General features: G+C 43.5%; 1 protein-coding gene across 1 annotated transcript in view; it reads right to left on the reverse strand.

Moving 5' to 3' along the window:
• Positions 1-8,829: 8,829 nt before the first annotated feature.
• The window catches only part of znf507 (zinc finger protein 507), a 16,468-nt gene continuing 2,084 nt past the window's right edge, over positions 8,830-23,213 (reverse strand). Inside the window, exons 2-7 of the mRNA XM_084476252.1 lie at positions 21,330-23,213; positions 20,262-20,379; positions 19,719-19,827; positions 14,927-15,031; positions 12,700-12,834; positions 8,830-12,318 (exon numbers count right to left, since the gene is read on the reverse strand). The exon at positions 21,330-23,213 is cut by the window's right edge and continues 723 nt beyond it. Coding sequence (XP_084332378.1) covers positions 11,793-12,318; positions 12,700-12,834; positions 14,927-15,031; positions 19,719-19,827; positions 20,262-20,379; positions 21,330-23,213 — 2,877 coding nt within the window. The 3' untranslated portion in view covers positions 8,830-11,792. The remainder of the gene's footprint in view (positions 12,319-12,699; positions 12,835-14,926; positions 15,032-19,718; positions 19,828-20,261; positions 20,380-21,329) is intronic.

Genomic DNA, 23,213 nt, shown 5'->3' on the forward strand with positions numbered 1-23,213 from the left:
GGTGTACATGGATCTGCACCGTGCTAGCTTGGCCCCCCTGGGGTTTGAAACAGTGTAGAGCAGGACACTCTGGGCGTGTGGCTGAGAGAGGTTTGCACAAAAGAGACGACATGAAAGGCCTGAGGATCATCAAATACATTGAAGAAAATAAATTGGCAGGACTCATGTTTGAAAGAGGGATTATCAGGGCAGGAACATTTTAATGTTTAATGATGGTCATCGCTGCTTATTCTCTTTGCTTTAGTTAGAGGCCCCTAGAGTGGGCAAATCACAACAACAAATAGGATTACACAACAAATCCTAAAACCCAACAACAAATTAAGAAAACACAACAAATCAAAAAACACAATGGTATTAAAGAAATTAATATGACAAATAGGCAATCACCCACAAATCAGAAAACCCAACCACAAATTGTCAAAAACATGACCAGAAATCGGAAAACACAACATTAGCTTATACTGGAAACAACCCAACATCAGCGGAGCAGGTGTGCAGGAGTCTTGCACAGCTGACCGGTAGACCATGAGCACCAGAGGCAGATGAGTGTCCCAGTTCCACTGGTACTTAGCCGAGACAATGGCCAGCTGTTGCTCTGTACAGCGATGAAATTGCTCCACCAAGCGGTCTGTGTAGGGTGTTAAGAGGAATAGTGCGGTTCTTCTACATGTCCAGCCTGCTTCACAAAGTTTCAAAAACACAGGATTCAAACGGTCTCCCCTGGTCATTGTGGATAGACTCCACTCGCCCAGAAGGGCTAATCATCCCCCCAACTAAAGTATTTGCTATTGTCTCTGCCCCTGGCCCTCCAGACAGAGTGTACGCCAACGGCGATGCAGAAATGCCACTGTGCGACCTGCCCTTCTGGCTCGTTGCGAGACATGAGCATAGCATTTGAAATGGCGAACAACTGTGACAGCTCGCAGCTGAGCCAAGTCGGGTGACAGAGTAGTAGCGTTCGATCTTGTTAAATGTCCTGCTGTAACATGCTACCACCCGCTCTACCTATGGCCCTTCCTGCACCAAAACTAGGTTACTAAAACAAAGTTACTAGTGTAAGTGTCTGGGATGAAGGGCGGGGCAGGGTCGGGAGAAGAAGTCACTGTGGTGATAATTCCCTGGAGGGCCTGGAAGGCAGACTTGCATCTCCGGGGAAAGCTTGGCTGGGCATTTGATGGCCTGTGCTTGTGAAAGAGGGAAGGAGAGGGAAGGGTTGAGGTCCGGTGGGAGGACTGGGTCGACAGTGATCAGGAAGACAGGGTGGGTCTAAGTGAATGCTCCACCTGAACTGTTGTTGGCGGGGCCATATCGACTGTTATCCCTCTCTGGAAGCCTATAGCCCCCCTTCTCCAGGTCCAGTATGTAGCCTGTCCACCGCATGAAGTCCAACCCCAGGATACAGGGGTCCTGCACAGCCACTACCCACAATGGATGGAGGACAATCTTACCCTCCACGCAGATGGAAAACAACCCTTTTCCTTTCATGGTTGCCCTCTCCCCTGTGACGGTGTTCACAAGCTGAACAATTCTGTTCAGCTTGGTAAAATGTCTGGTCTTACCATGATCACTGGACCTTGTATCAACCAAGGCTGAAAAGGCCACCCCCTAAACAGGAATATATAAAAAGCCAGGCTGCGTGCAACCCCAGCAGACCCTTGGCCCCAGACAAAAATCAACTGCACAGAGAGAGTACGGATGACTTCAGTTAGCTCATCCACACAGGCTGGCTTCTGTGAGTCCTCAATTCTCTCCCTGGTAGATCTCACCATCGGCCAAGAAGCAAGATAGCTACCCATGGAACCAGCTCCCTCTCTATGGCCTTCTCAAGGGCCTCCTGCACAGTCAGTGGGTAGGCTAGCTGGATCTGTGTGTGGACCTCTGTAGAAGAAAGGGCCTGGAGAATGATCCTGTTGATCCTGAGCAAGCTCGCTCTGCATGGATGTTGGCATGTGTGCATAGGCCCACAAAGACTGGCTCTCGATATCATTTGTCAGGGCCCGCACATTTCCCCCGGCTGTCAACGCCTTAACCACAAAAACAGACACGCCTCTTCAGAGCTCCTACTAGGACAACTTATTCACCTTCGTCCTCTGTGCTCAGGAGGAGCAAACATGACAACGCCTCATCTGATAAACACATCGAGTTGCAGCTCTTTCACCTCCACTGAACACAGGATTGCCAACTGTCCACCAGCCTGTAATCCCGTCCCCCCCCCCCCCCCCCCGTCAACAATTTCACCGCGGACCCTGTTATAAGGTAAGCATTATAAGATTCTACAGAGTCTCACTCCAGCCAAAAACCAAAAGTTGGCAACCCTGTGAACAGCCGCCACCAGCATTGGCCAAAATTTCCAATTGTGCATGAAAAGCTTTCCAGTCAGCCTTTCCACTGTATCTTGGCGTCTGGATGGACATTGGACTCAATGTGAGCTGGGTGCCGCCATGTTTGTTGGCCTCTCGGAGTTCCGGGCTTGGGCAGTGCACACAGTGTACCATGCAGGAAAAATGGCCTCTCTATCTTTTTACATTATTGGTGCGTTGAAAAACACTGCAACAAAGCTTAGTAACTATAGCTGACAGATAGCTAACTCACCGAGCAGAAATGACAATGTTTCACCAACTATCTTGCCAGGGACAGAGGAATGCCCAGTCAGGAGTATGAGCTATACAACACATTGTTTAATTTGGTGTAAACCCAGGTTACTGTTTGGCCAAATAAAGACTTTCCTTTTGTCTGTTAAACAGACAAAAAGACTGATCTCCAAAACAAACCGCCAACACACACTCAAAATCCCCCCTCGTTGATCTTCCTGCAAACCCCTTTTACCTCTTTGATTCACCACTCACATAGATTGACAGGTAAAACATTTCAATAAATGCACAAAGGAACAACTGAAAAAATAAAAATTGACAATACAATAACAACCACATGACACATTAACTCTTAATGAATCCAAGGTTTCTATGCAGGGTCGCTGCAGTAGTTAACCCACAGTTGAAAATGTGGGTTATAATCCAAGCTGTAGAACATCAATGGTTTCCTGGAGGTAACCGTGGGGGCTGTTGTTTCCGATTGGATTTGACAGTTTGACTTTATTCAATGGCATAATCAAAGCTAATTTTGTTTGTTTAACAATCAGCAGTGAAGGAGTCAAACAAACTGTACATCCGATTCTACTCAACTTGATTTAAAAAAACAGAAGCTGCTTTTCATCATCATGCTGACCTCAACTTTTGTGAATCCATTTTTGTAAAAATCTTAACATGATTGAGTATCCATAGGCTATGACAATAAACCAGAAGCTTTTGTAAATATGTTTTTGAATATAAATAGCTTAGACCTGGAGAAAACAGATGAGAGAGAGGATAACTGCAGTGAGATAAAAGTCGTTTGCTTTGGAATGTGGAAATTAAGTTCTGTCAATAAATAGCTCAGATTTGTTCACAAAAGTAAATGTGTTTAAGTATATGAATACTTTACAAAAAAATAATATGTCTGGTAAAAAATCTATTGCATTTTTCATTAGAGCCAGTTAACTTGGAATAAAAAAAAAGCATTTAATGACATAAGAATTGTGTGCGAACAAAGGAAAGAAAATCCAGTGAGATTAAAGCAACATACTATCCTTCAGGTTCACGCACACTTACACACTCTTGTAAGGCACCGACACAATTGTATTCTCTTTGATCTGGCTGTAGGCCTATATCTCATTAATGAAGCCCAAGTGTGGCCATTTTGCGATATATATTCAGAATGAACTCTCTATTATACAACCCGTTGTTAGTTCTGCTGAAACATGGGATTTTATACAATAACAATGCTGGATGGACTAAATAAGGAAAGGAATATAATTTGCCGTTGGTGTATGGATCTGCCCCGTGGTGGCTTGGGACCTCGGGGGTTTGAAACAGTCTACTCTGTAGAACAGGAAACTCTGGGATTCGGGCTAAGTAAAGTCTGTGTGCTAAAGAGACGACATGGTAAAGATCATCAAAGAGATTGAAGCAAATAAATTGGCAGGACTGTTGTTTGAAAAAGGGATTATCAGGGAAGGAATGTTTGAATGTTTAATGATGGCACTTTCGGCCGTGCTGACACACACACTCACTCACACACACACACACACACACACACACACACACACACACACACACACACACACACACACACATACTATAAAATAAGCAGATAAACACACATACTAACATGGAAATACATGCGCACATAAACACACAAACAACAACATACACACACACACACACACACACACTCAATTGTAACTCCTAAACAAACACACATGCACATATACTGTATGAACATACACATGACAGATACCTCCACACAAATACAAACACACAAATACTGCCATACAATATAATGCACACATGAATGCACTCAGATATGCCACAGAATCTCAAACACACCCACACCCTCAGACCCTTAACCTCTCCGGACCATGTTGTTCCGCTGCTAGGAGTCCATTAGGCTAAGGGCACCATTACAGATAAACTCTACTTCTAGTATGCCCAAACTTGCAAGTCTTAAGCAAACCCAAAATGTAATTTTATTGAGTTTAACTGTACACACAGTTAGGCTTACTTATAGACAGGAATCGGGGAGTTAACCACCAAAAGATATTCCCTCAAAATCAAAGCTTGAACAGTAGCTCTCTCTACTTTCTTAAGATTTTATTAGCTCACGTCAGCCCTCTTTTACAGCTTCACCTCATTGTACCGCCGCCCCCACTATCCCCTTTTTTCCTCCCTCCTCATTGCGACTTTCACGCTGTCCCTGTTAAATGGTTTAAGAGGTAGAAGAGTTGATCTTGTAAACGGATGAAAATGACAGAGATTATACTTTTTCTTTAGAGCAGCAGTCAGAGGAGGCCAGGACTTCTATGGTTTAATAAGAAGGGATTACAGTTCCATACTTTTTCTGCCATCGCCCTCTCTTTATAATCATTTGTGGATGGGTGTGAAAGTTTGTGTGTGAAAGGGTGCGAAAGTTGTGCTTAGATGTTTTTTGTATTACTATTGGGTTATTAATTACTTGGCTGTTGAGAGCCCGGCTGGCTCAGTTGTGACGGTGACCATCCAAATTACATGAATTGAGTCCTCTTTTGCTAGCCCTTTATTGCTTTGGGCAGCCTGTTATCACAACTTATACAACAGTTAGTTCCGACCGGTCCCAACCGAGCAATTTGATTGGACAACGAGACATTCCATAGTGCTGATATACAGTATAACAGCACTGGGACTTTTCACAGACATAATCACTCCGCTGTACGGGCGTTCTAATAACCGTTATTAGCTAACTAGGAATGTTTATGTACTGTATATGTGTTGCCTGGCAACAGCCTAGTCTCCCTTCAGTTGCGGAACTATTTTTGTTGGCGGAGCCGAATAAATGATTACTAAACAAACAAATCATAATCTCTTGTTTCTTATTACTGTTAACTAATAAAATGTGCTCGTAGCACTGTTGTATAAAAGCAATATCACACTCGAGGTCGTGCTGTTGTACTGTATATCAGCACGGTGTGATTATCTGCGGCACTCGGCCTGCGGCCTCGTGCCTACGACCGAATCACAGCCGTGCTGATATACAGTACAACAGCACTCCCTCTCGTGTGATATTGCTTAATTAAACTCCATAACAACTGAACAATTTAGAATATATCTGGCAACTTCAGGTAAATGGCAATTGTTAATTAGGCTATGGAGAAAACAAGAATGATAATAGCCTTATTATTTTTTTATTCATACTTATTATTATGTTTTCAACTATATTTTCTCGAATGCCATATCCAACATAAATGAAAAATAACAATTAAGTTGTACAAATGTATACAAAGTTTTTTATATTTCGACTTCAGATAGTTATTTAGGTCTTTATCTTAGTACTTTCAGGTAATTGCTGAGGAGGGCGTCCTTGCAGCTGCCTTTTCATTCTCCCAGTTGGTTAGTGAAAGTCAGCTGTCACACACATAAAGAAAAAAGGAATTGACTTGCTCTGAATAGAATAATTGGCCAATCATCGGTTGAGAACATTCATTGGTAGTAGTTCAAGTTATTTGAATATAAATGGCCAAATTGTTGAACCAGAAATCCAATGCAAAACCAAACTTCAGTTTTTTACCAGCCAGTCAAGATTGTGACTTGTTAGCTAGCAAAAATATTGCTGTTAAAAGGCCTAAATGTTACCACCAGGTGAAAGGTTGGTAGTGTGAGATTGTGATTACACACTAAACTGGTGGTAACACAGAGAAAGCATTTAAACATGACAACAGCGGGAGAGAAGGGTAAAATAAAGGAGAATCCTGGGAAAAATGGGAGGGTTTCAGTAATGTATACAACTGACATTATTTGCTTTGCCTACCATTAGTTCTAGAACAAATCAGCAGCGAAGTCTTACGTTTGTATACTGTTTTACTTCTGCTGGCTGAGTCCAGCTGCGATCGAAAAATATGGCTTTTCTCATTAGTTGGTCTTCTTTCCTACCAGGGTAACAAATTTAAATGGCTGTTTTTAAAGTGTTCGTTTTACAGTTTGATGTGGTAGGGACCCTTCTGATCTTCCAAGATCTTCTCCATGCCAATTATCTCAAGAATTTGTTTGGCGGAAGCTTTACACAAGTTAGCTATTAAAGTGCTGTTATTACTCATCCAACTCCTTACCTTATATTGCATAGGCAGGCACAACATCAGCTGGACTTTCCACGGACAAAACCTTGAAACGTGTCCATGACGTGTTGGTGACGAACATTCTGGAAACACAACCACGAGATATAGCAAGGGGCAGAAGGTTTAGGGTAGTACTGGATATCAGTTCTACAGAAAATATAATTTTTTTCTTACTTCTTTCTGTTGAGTCAATGTGTTTCTTTCTAAATAACTTCTAAATAAAATATTTCACCTGAAGACTTTCAAATAGACTATGTATATATATGAAAAGAGGCACATTCTACTAATAAAAAGTGTTATAATGAAGTGGTCTGGTAAGCATTTATACTTTCTTTGCTTTGGAGAGAAAGTATAATAGACCGTTAGAATAGATTGTTAAACTCAGGTTGTAGAATAACATCAAATCAATATCATGGTTCAAATAAGGTCCAAAAGAGACGTCCTAACAAAATATCTTCAAACCTTCATTGACACGGCTGGCGACAAATCATGTTGTTTCAACCTTGAAAGTAGAAATGTTTGGCGAGTGTTGCATTGCGTTGGTCTATGCTCTCTATCAGACTTATAAAAGACTGCATTCATAGTAGTCCTTCTCATTCGCTTTGGATACAGCCGACAAACACATAATTAAATTAAAAAAAAAAACTGAAACGAAGAAGAAAAGCTAAACTTTGACCTCGGTAAACCTTTGCATTCAATAGAGGAAATGCTAGTGTGCAAACGAAAGGAATTCAGCGCAGAGGGAGAAGAGGTGGTTTGAAATAAACAAACACTGCACTTTGCCAAACATTGAAGCAAAGAACCACGCAAATATGCACTATATTTGGTGAGGAAATCTATAATCTATATATTTAGCAGTGCTTTCAAGCAGCCTATGTGTGCTTCTTGATGAATACCTGAATTCCTCACACTACTACTTTTACAATCTTTCACTGAATGATGCGCATGCAGTACTGATGTGCGGAATGATATATGGTATACATGCTTCGGAATAATTTCCAGTCGTTATTTTTAATACCAACTAGTTTTAAGGTGAAGGAGTTAGGGTGTTTATTTTTCAGGACATATACCCAGCTGCTATAATGACACACATAGAGGATCTTGATGAGGGGCATAATGTAGTAGAGGTGGAAGTAATAGTGATTTATTGCAAACTCTAAAAAGATACACCTTCCAACTCAGACATAGTGATGGCTTTTTTTATGGGACTGTTTTGTAAAACAAGTGAGTAATATATATATATATATATATATATATATATATATATATGTATATATATGTATATACATATATATATATGAATTTTTGAATGAATTTCCCCTCGGGGATCAATAAAGTATACATCTATCTATCCATCTAGATAAATCCCTGTCTTACACTGTCTGCTACATATATGGATTCACACTAAGCACAATGCTGGTTAAAGCCTTGCGGTAACTTCTTATGCAATTCAGCTCCAGACCACCTACTGACCCAACCCAAACCCTTACAGCTCCACATCACTAATAAATACACACAATGGGTATTTTCTACCCTTGGGTGGTACTATCTGTATGCCTCACAGAAACAGAAAAATAAGAGTCTGTTCAAACCCACTCCATCTCTTTGCGTAATGGTCTCGGCAATGTTGTGGAGCACCAGTATGTCTGCTGGACCGGACTTAGAAATGTGGCCCACAAGTTGCAGACGGGTTGGTAGGATGGAGAGGGGGAGTTGTGGTGATGCAATGCAAGGTCGAAACTAATGTTCTAACCTTTCAAGACGTTGTGTAGTATTTCCCCATCTCTACCATGGTTACTCACACATGAACATGGGACTCTCTACACAATGAGGATGAGGAGAACACTGTGATGAGCATTTTGTAAAAGCTTTTACAACCTTAATTTAGGAGGTCTGGTTCATTTGAAACAGCTGTGGCAGGACCTAAAAGAGTATGGAAACCTATTTTTTTTAGAAGCAATTCTGGCAAGATTTGATTGTTATTTTTGCTAGTGTAGGTTTTGTTATTTAAAGCCCTTCACACAATATTTCATGACATTTTTGAAAGAACACAAAACGACAAACACCATTTTCTTCTTCCTATTTCCCAGTCTTTATTACCAAAATACAATGGCAAAATTGTGACATAATACTGCCTATGATGTTTCCAAAATAATAAATAAAAACAAAGCAAGCATCACATCAAGGTTTGGGACAGTTTCCATATTGAATTACAAAACTTTTGTCAACAGATAAGCACAGAGTTCATGTTTTTTTTTTTTTTTTACACATTCTCTAGCACCTTTGGTTATAACGCACCCAGTTGTGTGTGTGTGTTTCTTTTTCTTCTTAAAATATCAGTTCCCTTAAATACAAGTAAAAATGAATGAAAATAATAAACACCATGAACTCCACATTCCTATAGAAATTTGCTGTAGTGTTTTTAAACAATCATAAAAAAGTATTTTTTTCTTCTTTGAAGAAAAAAATGTTTTATATTTAATATTCTACAGTATTAAACTACAGTATATACATAGCAAAAATACAGTACCAATTCAATAATTACTCGTTGAAACAAAAGCCTTTCACCTTTCGTTTGGGTGCCTGGGAGGGATATTCGATTCAGGGCTTCAAATAATAAGTTATATGAATAACTATGGTATGACACAAAAGCAGACTACATATGTCTTTGTTACACTTATGAACCAAAAGGCAACTAGTTCAAAAATAACAAAAAATAATAATGTATTTTTCCCTTCACATTCAGTGGCTTACAATAGAGATTTTTTGTTATAAATGATCAATTTGAAGACATTTGGCACTTTAATTGGCTGTTCCACTGCACTTGGACTGCCTGAGGACTATATGACACTATTACAAAGGTTGTGGTGGGGCTATTAAGCACATTCCAAGATCCAAGGGGAGGGGGGGCGCTTTCAATATTTTGAATAATAACACAAAAAAGGGATTCAGAATCAACCATTACAAAACAATCAGTATTCACACTCATGAAAAAGGCCATGACCACCTGAACTGAAAAATAACATAATTATTATAATCAACAGCAGCCAACAGTGTAACTGGACAACATGTGAAAACAACCCCCTCAACCCAGATTCAATGATCATTTTATCGCCAGAGTCGCTATGAGAGGCTAATGAGGTACGGAGGCCAGGACACTGGATTCAGGGAGCGGGTTTCTGGACGGCCCTGTCTACGCCAGATAAATACAATCTTCACTCAAACTGAAGGTTATTTTCTGTTTTTTTATTGAAAATATCCTCACCCTGTCAGTTTTCTTCCCAAGAAAACCAAGTGCCTGGAATCCTAGACAATGATAAGACAAGACATCCAACGATAATCCCGCTTTGTGATGACAGACTCTGCCTGCACAATGGCCCGCCGAGATGGATGTGATAGACTTAGAAAGCCATTATGCAACATCAAAAGAAGAGAGCGTGTATGAATATGGATGCCTCATTTCAATTCCTTTTACCTCCGTTGGTGTAGTGGTAAAAACAATAAGGCCCAGTTAATGGCTCGAAGAAAGAAACAAAATGTCAAATAGTGTGTGAGGTTTGAAAGATTATTACAGTGTGACACTTGGCCAACACCCCTACAACAATCCATTTTCATAACCTTTACACTAATTTGTCAAGAATCATGGTGGGTCGAGTTTTAGCGGAAGTAAACTCCTGAGTCGTGACAGCTCTACAGGTTTGAGCTTAGTGGGTGGAGTTGCAAATGACATTTTTGGAGAATTTGGAATTCTCTTCTGGTCTGAAATGCTCACCTTCAGACCTCACTGGGGTGAATTTAAGTTGAACTTGGCAGGATCCAGCAGAGAGTCGGTGTGGGGGGAGAAAAAACTAACAATGGGAGGGCGGGCTGGTGAATAAACCCCTGATGCTGGAGAACATGAATAGGCTTTATGCGTAAAAAAAAAAGAAAAGAAAAAAGGGAAATAAAACCATAAAAAATAACTATTTATTTTCCTCCTCTTAAATATTTTATTCTGGCTTTGTGACCTTTCAGCAATAGCTGAAGTACTGGTCTCATACACTTTTTCATTTTTTACAAACAATCGGGGTGTTACATCACCGACTGCAACGGCCCCTCTCTTTATATTAACGAAACAAAGGAAAGTGCCACTGCATGTTGCCAGGGCGATTTCTATGGCAACTGAACACATGACAGATGGTGGGTGAATGGTTACACCTGTGGCTAATTGCACAGCATATTAGTGTCCACAATCAAGGTTAAAGAATAGACCGTGTTGGTGATCCATGCAGCCAGATTGATCAATTATTTAACTACCCCCATTTCCCTTTTTCGAATCTCTTCCTTGTTCAAAACAGAGATGGAGCCCACATAACCGGCAGCCACCATTGTTCTTCTTGTGAGTTAGTGGTCGCGTGGCACTTATATTCCTTCTAAGGACCCAACTTATCCAGGACAAGGTGCATTAGCACTTTGAAAAGCAGATCATTTATATTTCCCTTGAAGGCCATATTATCACTTGTTTTTGTTTAAAAAATTATTACCTTGAAGAATGGTGAAATAAGTTTTTATCTACAAACCTTTATCTGAAATCTACTTAAAAACAAACGGGACTAAAGGCTGTTTAAACGGCATAACAAGAGACTGAACATGCAAAGTATATAAACCTCAAATTATATTGGAAGAAAAAAACTGATTCACACCTCCAGGCATGAAAGAGCTTGAACAATAGCAGGAGAAAATTCTTTCCACTAGGCTTGAGTGACGGAGGTAAAACGGATAAATACATTAAATATTACAAAAGCAATTACTACAGCTGCCTTGCCTTCAATATGTGAAAGATAATAGATACAAAGGAAACAAATGCCATTTCATAAGAGATTGTGTGGTTGTTCTGTGAGGTACAAACTGGCTCAAGTTATGGAAGATACCGTGCTGTCGACGACGCAATGCAAACGGATCACTTGGGATGCAGCCGTGTGCATTGGTGGGCCAAGACATTTGGCCATACGTGTTTTACTAGGCGGGTGCTTCATGGTATTTTTGTAACATCAAGTCAGAGTGTACAAAAATCTAGAAAGAGACGGACCAGAGCGATAGAGAGCGAGGTAAAGATACTATGCTAAAGGCCTCACTGTGCTGTGCTGCCCTCTGCTGGCTGGAGGACCGGCTGCTGCTGCTGCTGCTGCTGCTGCTCCTTGTTCAGGATGATGCTGATGATGTCGCCCTCGTGCTCCTTCATGTGCTCCATCAGACGCTCCTTGCTCGTGGACTCGAAGCCGCAGATGCAGCAGCAGAAGAGCAGCACGCAGTACTCCATGCCCGGGCCGTGCCCGGCGGCCTGGGCGCCCGGGGTCGGCTTGGGGCCCTCGGACAGTGAGGCCGGCGCGTGTGGAGGCTGCGGCGTGGCGCTCTGCACCTCGACGCTCGCCGACAGCTGGGACAGTTCCACGGCGTTGGGTATCGTCTGGCCCACCGCTGAGGGTTCCATCGTCGGTGAGGGGGTGATGATGGTGGTGGCGGGGGCGACGGCGGCGGCGGCTGGTGTGAAGGCGAGCGGCGTCTCCGTGGGGCCCCTGGGGGCCGGGTCCCGAGGGGATCCCACGGAGGAGCGCTCTGCCACCGGCTCCAACATGGCTGACAGCTTCTGGGGGCCGCTGTGGACAGGGGGGAGACGGGGAGGTCAAAGGACGCAGGATACGGGAGGAAGAGGAGCGTCAATACAAGACCAAACTGTTTTTTTGCTAGTCTTTCCAAAAGTCGACTTGTTGTTGCGCTGGTTGTCATGCAGTATCTCAAATGTAAGAGGTACAGTGCATGGTTCAAATTCTAGCATGGTGCAAATAAAAAAAAGAAAATTCCAAGTGTACAAACAAAGAATGAAACGACAACTAGCTGGGGGCGAAAACCTGCCATTTAAATCAGGAAGGATACGGAATGTATCCATGCAGCCTGCCATAGAGGACTGCTGAGGACAATAGGGACGCCAGACAGCCACACAGTCGCTCTGTGGAGCCCAGAGGGGACCCGACACTCACCGGCTGCTCTGGGTGATGGCCTCATTGATGGCTTTGTTGACCTGCTCATAGTTGTAGTTCTGGTCTCCGGCGTGCTTCCACATGTGGGACTTGAGCGAGGGCGGATGGCTGCACACGTAGCCACACAGCGAGCACCTAGGGGGAGGAGGGTGGAGGGGGAGCGAGAGAGTGAGGCGGGGAGATGAAAGCGAGAGGGTGACAGCGCAAGCGGATCAGGTTGGTTAAGTTGATTTGATATGCTTGCGGAGGCTCTGCTAATCCTTGTTCTCCTTTCTATTAAGGGAGTCGTCCCCGGGTTTAAGGCTTGACTCCCAGGGGAGGTTAGAAAGACGTGTAACACGCAGGTGAGAGAGAAGCAATTGGGGTTCAGGGTGACTGAAGTGGTTTTGTTGAAAAAAATTAAGGAAGCTGTGGTGGCCGCCTTGACTTCTGTGAGAAAATGACGGAGAAAGGAATTGTAGGGAATTCAGGTGAGAAAGGGAGGGGAGAGACAGGAACTAAAGAAAAAATAAGCCAGGAACTAAAGAAAAAAGGCTTCTTTTCAATAGGTCACAGAAATCCCTGGGATCCTGAAAAGAGGGGTAGCAAGGTCCCCCCGGAGAATGGCTGATTTTAATTAAAATCGCTCAGACGGTGGGACTGAATGAAGCCTAATCCTCAAATGATTTGAACTTCTCATCAGCACAGTGATGGATAAATGAGATATAAAAGTGGAAAAATGATTCTATCTGAATATTAATCAAATTGAAAAACTATAAATAGCTAAATTCCTCTATCGAGCACGGCAATGGAAGGAAGCTTGAGGGGTACAAACTTTGAAAGTACGGACGATATTGAGCAATGTACCAAGCAATCAGTTGGAGAGTGACATACTTTGTGCGTCATATTGTGTGGAAGTGGATTCACTGGAAGGGCTCTTATTGTAGTCAAAGTAGCTGGGGATTTCTTTTTCAAAGCCCAGAGCCATTGTGTCCAGTCAACAAAACACTGCTTCTCCCATCCCAATTACTTGCCTTGTCTTTGATCCACTAAATATCCAACGCGAGGGACCGTGGAAATGGGAATCCCTGACACGACACCTTTCCAAGGATTAGAAGAATTCTGCCAACTACCCAAAGAAGTTTGTTTTTCTATCATTATTTTTTTCTGGAGAGAAAACCCCCAAACATAATTGTTTATTCAAATTTTAACAAGGAGGGCATTTTGTAGAAAACTAAATGCAACAAACAATTTGCCTCCCCGTCCATACTTTTCTTTGGCAGCTGGTAATTTGCAAAAAAAAGATGTACACAAGAAAATAACTTAATCCGTTTCTGCCTGGCCCTCCCTATATAATATAAACAGAGTTATCAAATATTTAACCAAACCACCATCACCCATGGTAAGTTGTGGGAGGGAACCAGGGAGGAAAGAACTATGACAACTATGACTATGTTTTTGCTTTTCAAATTCTACTGAGTTTCTTTATCTGTCTTAAGATAAAGTGAGGTTACTTAAGCTGAGATAATTTAAAACAGGCCCTATGAAAACAGCACTTTATAAGGTTGAGTCAAGTTTATCATACAACGCATGATAAACCGCCGGCTCTAGGCTAATCCCAGGCTATGCTACGCACATGGCGTTTTTTTTTTAGCTTGAGTTACTAGTTAATAATCCTTGTCAAGTTAAGCACAAAGAGAAAATGTTGGGTCATTAAATGTGTTCCTAGTTTCATCTCAACAAAAATAATACTCCCGGTCACGGTCCACATGCAGACATTAAATCGCGAGAATAAAATGAACCGTTACATTTCGCCATAGAAAAGTTTGGGTGTTTGTATTTGTCTGTCCCTGTGTTGGCGCAGAGAAAGGGGAAATAAGACAATAAGCTGAGTGTGTTTTGTGTATAAGAGTCTCAAGAGGTGTCATCAACAACATCCAAATGAAAACACTGTGGCGTCTAGCTACCTCGATTAAACTGTGAAACATTTATCACTGCTAAATCGTAGACAAATTGACAAGGACATGGGTAGAAGCGCTCTGCGCTAATTTCTCTTCTCTAAAAAAAGAAACAATCTCAATACTGAGCGTTTTATTGAAACAGTGATACACAGCCTCCAAAGCAAAACGATAACACAATAATGAAAGCGGTCTCGCATCACTGTTTCCCACTACCGCTACTACCAGGATCACGATACTAGTGTGTCGAGTGTACCCTTCACCCAACCCGCCCCCCTCACCCCCCTCACCTGTACTGCTCCAGCAGCTGCACAGCCTGGTGCTCCTGGGGGTGGCGTCGCATGTGGCTCTTCAGACTGTTCATGTTGGTGGTGGCAAAGTCACAGCTACAGCACCTGATTGGCCGAAAGAGGAGGAGGGGGGGAATAAACTGTTGAAAGTCGCAAAATAGATCCAAGTAACATTTGACAGACCCACAGGGTTATTCGTTTTCATTTTTGTAAAAGCGAAAAAAAAAAAAAAAAGAAGTTCACGTGGCCTCGCTTGGAGGTTTTTGCATAGTTATATTTCTTTTTTGAAATCCTCTTTTATATCAGCTTGGCTCTTGAGAAGAGGCTATCATTTATTTCACTGAAAACCTCCATAAACCATAAATCACAAAAAGAAGTGTCCATGACTGTGGACTCCCATTGTGTAAGGTGTTCCAGCGTTATCCTTTGAAGGAAACTGGAGCTCAATGCTCACGCCGGGACTTCTTGTGGCTCCCAGTTCTGCTTGTCTGGAGGTGATCTCCTGACTCTCACAGTGTGCTCTAGTGCTTTATTGTTCTGAACTGCTTTGTGATCCTGCTCAAAAAAACAGGATGGATGGACGGTCTGAAGGTCAATATGCAATAACGGGGTGAAGAGTTTGCAGTGATTCTGTGTGCTTTGGTCACAAGAGCTGGCGACTCAAGTGCCTGCTTTTCAAAGGGCTTCTGAGGATCACACAGTTTATTTACAATATACACTCAGAATAGAGTTATGAAAGTTGTGCTTGACCATCACGATTTTCGCTTTCACCCATTTGTTATCCGGGAAATGAACTCCCGTCGTCTTTTAAACACTTTGTGTTTGGCTTTTAAACACTGTGGAGTGTTTGGCATCATCAAGTAGGTATTTAACAAGTACGCATCAGTATATCAAGTGAACAACAAACCAGAACCAAGAGGGAAAACGACCCCAAGAAGCATGTTTGGTTAGATTGCAGCAACTCCCAAAGAAACCCGACGCAGAGAAACAACAGTTGTGTTGGAAGATAAAAGGCTGTTATTTACACTTCGTACTAGATTTCTTTGACATTTCCAAAAGATAAAATACCCCGAAATCCTGAATCAAGAAAAAATATATAACAGGGAAGACCAATCCAGCAGTGGTGACCGGTTCTGTTTGGAGACTCAATAAGGAGTATGCCGTCTTCCCATTGCAGTGTTTTCACAGGCTCAACGCAGACGTGACATTCGTTATTACAATGACATGAATTGTGAGTAGGTGCCTGTTGCATCGATGTAGATTCCAGACAGAACGACCATCCATGGTTCATACTGGTGTGTCTAGCACACATGCAGTGTATTCGGTGATCAGTTAACCCTTCAGAAATGTAGAATAAAACATTAAGCTTTCCAAACTTTGCTGGTGTGTGCATCTTTGTGCAAGTCTGTATGTGTGTTATAGAGAAAGGGTTAACAATACAATAAGTTGCAGGTGTTTTTATGTACAAGAAATGGGTGCTATTGACAACATCCAAATCAAATCCCTTTGGCATCTTTACCTTTATTTCACTGTGAAAAAGGGAAAGTGCCCAAATCACTGCAAAATTACACTTTTACCCAAATAAAATGACAGGCATTCGCATTATCTTTCCCTGGTAGGGGAAAGGCAGAAAGGATCTCCACAGATAGACAACAGACATTGAGGTTAAAGCTCCCCTTCTACTGCTAGGACTGCCTTGCTCCTTGTAATCAGCAAATAGCTTCCACTTAGGAGTACACGTGTAATATGAGACAGTGGACGATGTCGTTGGCACCGTTGATATCGAACTGGTTGTTAATACCGAGGCAATAAGGGAGATGAATACCCCTGAGGTGTCGGTTGATTGGTTTGAATCAGCCAATGGGATTAAATCCTGAAAACTGACGCCGTTTTCCGGGGATGCGGGGAAGGTGGGTGGAGGGGATTTTGGAGTGGGCAATATCTTTCAAATCGAATCAAATTAACTCCTGAACACGTGGTTTGCGTGTGCTTAGAACGTTGCTGTAAAACGAGTATTAAATGTGTCAGGTTCAATTTAAAATATTGACTTTACCATGAGTAAATTAGGTAGTTTAAAATATAACTAGGACTTCACTATTTGATATCGTCAATTACAACCCGACGATAAATTGGTATGAAAAAGGGTAGCTTGTTTCAAAAGCTCATTTTGAATTTAGATGCGCTTCTTTTTTAATTATTCCTCGCTTTACCTTTCTATTTCGCTGTGGGGGTTGTAGAAATGATACGAATAGCTAGATACCATAGTTTCTTTAACCATCTATGTGCCTTTTTGTCCACAGTGAGACAGTACCTTGTATATACACTTACTGGAACCAAGCTGTTCATTTTCGAATCACAGCAACAACAGACAGTTATTATAGTTAGTTATTATAGTAGAGTTATAAGGGTGAGCCGACTTTTCCTGGCGTTCATTGTCATTATAGGCAAGGCCTGTAAATGAATTAAGTGTGACACACACACACAGACACACACACAGTATATCTACAAGGATGTCTCAAATTTATGTTCTTATATTCTCCCATCGCTTGCTTTGACAAGCAAGGTTTCAAAAGTGACATTACAACACCGGGACAGTCATCAAAGAGTGTTGCTTTATATGGCAGTGCACCGGTTTTCCTGCCAAGACAGCATCGCTGGATGCCAGACAGATGCAGGCTTGGATTGTGCGTGACAAGTACCTGAGCTCTTAATGCTAGAAGGATCCTTTTGCATTTAAAACCGGGCTAGAGTGGGTTGCATACCAGTGGAGAGGCAACAGAAAGGGCCATATCATTAGATGATGTCTCATGTTAATGTTGCATTTAGCTGTCACTACTCACTCGATTTCGATCCTGACTCACTTCAAAATAAATCAGTGTGTCCAGGGTTGGACTTTTATCCTTTTTATTTCGGCTCGCAGAAAAGGTTGCGTTGCAAGAGATCCCTCAAGACTCAATGATCAGCCTTGATGTGATAGTGAAAAACACCATAATGAAATGGCATATTATATGATGGATAATATGTCATATATATAATTTATAATATGATATTAAAAAATTGTCTCCCTGTTGCAGGGTAGCTATCGATTACTTATCCGAGATAGAAAGAATTTAACGTAAAATACTGCGGCATTTCGCTCTCAGCTCAAGAGCAAGTCATCCAATGGGAGAGGTTTTTAGTCTGAAATGGAAGGAAAAAAACCGTACATAAACTTTTGTAATGAACTTGAGAACTTAAGTTAAGTTCGAGGACCTTCGACTAGTACTTCAGTTCATTTAAAAATAAGACTATCCACTTTTCAAAATAAACTTGGTAGATGTCAATTGAGATGTTGGGAACTCAGCAGTTCCTCAGCCAAAAGGAAAACTAATCATGTGCCAAAGTGTTAACCATATCTAAACCCTAATGGATGGGACAACAGAGCCAAGGGGAGCTTGATATCTAGATTAGCTGGTTTCTATTTTGAAACTCCATTTAGTTGCTGGTACAGTCACATGAAAACACAAGAGGACTGGTGGCAAGATGTGAAACGAGTCAATTTGCCGTAAATAATAAACAATGAAATTCTTAATTTTAAATGTATTCCAGTGAGCTGTTGGCAGTGATTGTAGTAACTGTGACACCTTTTAGTATTAAAGTAAAATAAGGAGGAGCCAGACATTTTTTAAAGTGAAGGTAAACCCATTCTTCACAAAACACATGTTCAAACACAACATGTCATCAAAATGAATCTGTTTTGGGCTGAGAGTTCTAGGAAGCAAGAGGGGTGTTATCCCCATGGTGACGACCCATGCAAAGTATGTGATACATTTAAGATAGTGCTGTCGTTGTGTATGAGTGCTATAAACAGTGATGTTGTATATGAAAAGCGCCACTCAAAATCCACTCATGTGCTGCACAGACAAGAGTGCCACACATCAACACGCAGACACTGTGGCGTTATACTATAGGTGTCCTAGAAGCTTAACCCTCTCTTGGCCGTTGATTTTGGGTTCAATGAACTTTAGACACTTTAAAATGCAAATAAATAGGGAGAACTTTGCTATTGGAGTTAGTGTAATAATCCTCTAACAACATAACATTTGACGAGTTATTCCTCATCTGTGGTACAGATTTATGATCATGATTTCTGACCTACAGTTTTTCCCAAGTGCATTAGAAATTTAAGTTCGATTCTGAGATTAGGTTGACTTTTACTAAGCCTAATTACATTTCAGACCACATACCTTTATCCTTGAACTTTTTTAAATTGGGTTTATTAAATTGCATGCATTCAAAATTGCGTAAATGTTCGCATTTTTTACGCTTGAGAGATGAGAAAACAGCATTAATCAAGCTTCCATTAGCCGCTACTGCTCCCTAGTGGTGATATATAATATGACAAGGAAAGAAGTTCCAAGTCAAAAGCCATATAAGGAGATTTGGAGAAAGCCTTTTTGGTTGCTGAAAGAAAGACTGGACATAACTAAGAAATCAAGTCAGATTTTCATCTGTATGCTGTATGTTTTTAGAATGTACGAGAAATCCCACATGGGGGTTTAGAATTCCCAACATTACATGATCCAAATTAAATTGACCATCATAGGAACATTTAGATTGACCTGCACTACTACTGTAATGCTATATCAATTCTTCCTACATTGTTAGAATATACATTTTATGATCTATTGCAGAATAGGTTTTATACACGATGAAATGTTGAATAAATTCTGAATACTTGTATAATCTTATTCGACCAAACGCACAAATGACAGTTGAGGACTGGGGGCCAGGGGCCCAGTGGAGGGCTCACCTGTAAGGCTTGTCCGAGTTGTGGATGCGCCGGTGGTTCCTCACGCCCACGTATGTGGAGCTGGTGTAGTCACACACGTCACACTTGTACACTTTTGGCATGCTGCTTTCTAAAGTCAATGGATTAAGAAAACATTGATATTACAAAGAAGCACAATGTGAATAGGGAATCATCAAAATTAAACAAATCGCCATTATTGATGTTGTGTTTGAACCAAATGCACTTTATGTACACCCCATGCACCTCATACACTTATTGTATGTTGTATGTCCTGGCACTTTCAAATAGAACTTAGCATTGTGTAGCACCTTATCCTCGCTATCTTTGTTGGATACGGGGAATGGGTTAACCTAGCAATTGTAAGTGCTTGGCACTTGTTTTCTATGAACATACTTACTGTACCGACAGAGATATATTGTTTCTCTTACTATAATGTCCTTACCATAAGTCACTTTGGCTAAAAGCGTCTGCTAAATGCCCTAAATGTCTAAAAGTAAGGAACCGACTCAAACTGTCCTGTGGTCCCCCTGTCGGCCATCTTACCCTCCTCCATGGCGAGCTCCACCTCCTCTGCGGCGGCCATGGCCTCAGCGAGGGGCGTGAGGGCGGGGCCCGTGAGCCCCGGGCCGTGATGCTCCTGCTCGTGGCTCCTCAAGAGGTTCTGAATGGAGGGAAAATAAGGCGACATTAACGACACACCCTCTCTGTGTTCTGCCCAGATTCAGCCCTCTTAGGTTCGCTTTTTATGAGTTACATAAAAAGCAACAAACGTTTGTTTTTGTGCAACATGGATAGCCCTCGTCTTGTCGCGAGATTGTCTTATGAACCTTACGCAATGCATCAGTAGAATAATACATTATTTAACATAACATACAAACATTCCCTCAATGGGAGCTTTCTTCCACTCTTGACCAAATGAAAAAGGATGAGTTTTCATTCTTTACAACGGCCATATTTAAAAAGACTGAACTGACAGATCAGTTCAAGCACTCAGAGTTATAAGGCTCTCACTCCCTAGGAGCTTCTGCCAAACGCACTCTCCATGGACTCCCAAACCTGGCCTGAATAAAATGATGAGACTAATGATCGGCGGTAGCCCAGTGCTCAACTTCTCAAGTAGCAATTGGATCAATAGCGTGACCTCTGCTGAAGTCATTGCAACAGCAATGCACCAGCCAGCAGCAGTAGTCTTGCGGCCCTTCTGGAGATATCATACATACATACATACATACATACATACATATATCCAAACACATCTTCCTTTTGAGCATCCCTAATTAAATGCTGCAGAAGAACCTTGATCGATATGCCTTCCCTCGAACATAATGATTGCAGCATTATAGTATTGCAGGGGTCTTATTATACAAAGAGCCAAAGAGGGTTCACTTAAGTTCCCCCCAACACAGCCTCTGAAAACTGGCAAGCTATGTACGTTTTGTCAATGCAATAAGACCATTGGCTTAAACTAAAGACTTAACATTTAGGCTACACCCCTTTCATTTATCAACTTAACTATTAACATTAGCTTAAGATACATTGCAAAAAAATTATGCATAAAGTTTGTGTGAGATACAGAACAAAAAGAGAGCTTGTGTGTCCGTCTCAGCTCACCTTGTAGTGGAAGGTGCTGGAGCACTGCTTACACTGGTACATCCTGGACTTGCAGTGGTGGATCATGTGGCTCTCCAAGTCCTTGCTGTCCAGGGCGATGTGCTCGCAGATGGGACACTGGTAGGGCTCCCTCTGCCTGTGCACCCGCAGGTGCTGCTTGATGTAGCCCTTGTTGCCACTGCTGTAGCGACACAGCCTACAGCGGTAGGGTCTCTCGCTGCCGGGGATGTAGTCCACCAGGCCCCCGTCCGTGACCGTGGAGACCACCCGGTCTATGCTGGCCACGTCGACCGCCGCCGCCACCGCGCCGCCGTTGTGGAACTGCGCGTTGTCCTGCAGCTCCCTCAGGATGTCCTCGTCCGTGGCGTTCTGATCCGAGCGCTCGCGGAGCCTCTCGATGACGGTCAGCAGGGACAGGCTGATGCCAGCCTTGGCGGCGGGACCCTCCTCGTCGACCTCCACCAGGCCTAGCCTGAGGGGGATCAGCGCCCCGACATCCTCCTCCGCCTCGGCGTCACCGCGGCGCTCTAGCTCCACCAGGGCGGTCGGGCCCTCGGCGAGCCTCTGGCCCGCGCCGGGACTCTGTGCTCGGGCCTTGACGGTCTTGAGGCAAGCCATGGTAATGGCACCCCCGCCGCTGCAGCTGTATGGCTCGGGGGTCCTCATGGGCATGGCGACCAGGGCCTCGGCCACCAGAGAGTGCAGGCGGAGGGACTCGGAGTTGGTCCGGGTGCGGCTGGCCGGGGGGACGTTCTCGTCACGGAGGGGCTCGCTGCATGTTACGGGTTTGACCGCGACCTCCGGTGCGGCCACCGCCGAAGTGATCGTAGTTTCGACACAGCTCTCGACCTCCCAGGTGACCCCCACCTGTTCCTTCACTTCCACCTCCGTGGAGTCCAACATCACAGTCTCCTCTGCAGGGCGTGATTCGACCTCCTCTTCCTCCACCACCTCCTCCTCCTCCTCTCTGTCCGATATTCTCTTGTCCGGAACACACATGTCCGGGCCGAGGAGGGGCGCGTTGGCGGCCATGACGGAGTCTTCGGCCGAGGGCAGCCTCTCCACGATGACGTTGATGTGTCCCGCGCCGTTGGGGCTGCAGCTGATGATCTTCTGGGCCGACGACAGCAGGCTGTCCGTCTGGGAACTGTGGCCGTGGATTACCGCCATCTCAGCCTCAGCCTCAGTGTTTACCCGTACTTCCTCCATGGGTGGCTCATCCTCCTCTTCTTCCGTGTTTAGGTCTTTCACCTGGTACTCTGCCGCCCCGCCTAGCTCCAGGTCTTCTGCTGCTGCTGCTGCTGCTGCTGCTGCTGCTGCTGCTGCTGCGGGATCTCCGTTGTGTTTCTCAACGGATTGGCTCATGGGATCCCTCTTGTTCTCGACGGCCATCGGCACGCAGAGCTGCACCTGAAAGGCGCCGGGGATGCTGTGCTGTGGGCCTTTTTCCTGGAGGGCCGGGGAGAGCATGATCACCTCCTCCCTGGCCGCGAGGTAAGCGTGGCCAGGGGGCGCGGCCTTGGTAGCCTGGGCGTCTTTCCTCGCTGTCAGCGGCCCGGCGTCGTCCTCGAAGATGGGGTACGAGCAGTCGACGAGGCCGGCATGCTTCCAGGCGTGGGTCTTGAGCATGCGCTGCTGGCTGCACACGTAGCTGCAAATCAGGCAGCGGTACAGGCCGTACTCCTCGTAGCTGTACCACTTCTTCTTCTGCGACATCTCCTCCTTGCCGACGTCGTACAACGCGCCCTTGACCTCGGCCTTGATGTTGTCGTCGGCGCGGGCGTGCCGCTCCAGCAGCCGCAGCGCCGCCTCCTTCTCGCTGTCGCGGAGGTCTTCGAAGTTGCTCACCAGCGGCGCGAGCCCCGTGTGCAGGGCGCCCGCCGC

This window comes from Micromesistius poutassou (assembly GCF_964030765.1).
Source record: "Micromesistius poutassou genome assembly, chromosome: 12".
NCBI lineage: Eukaryota > Metazoa > Chordata > Actinopteri > Gadiformes > Gadidae > Micromesistius > Micromesistius poutassou.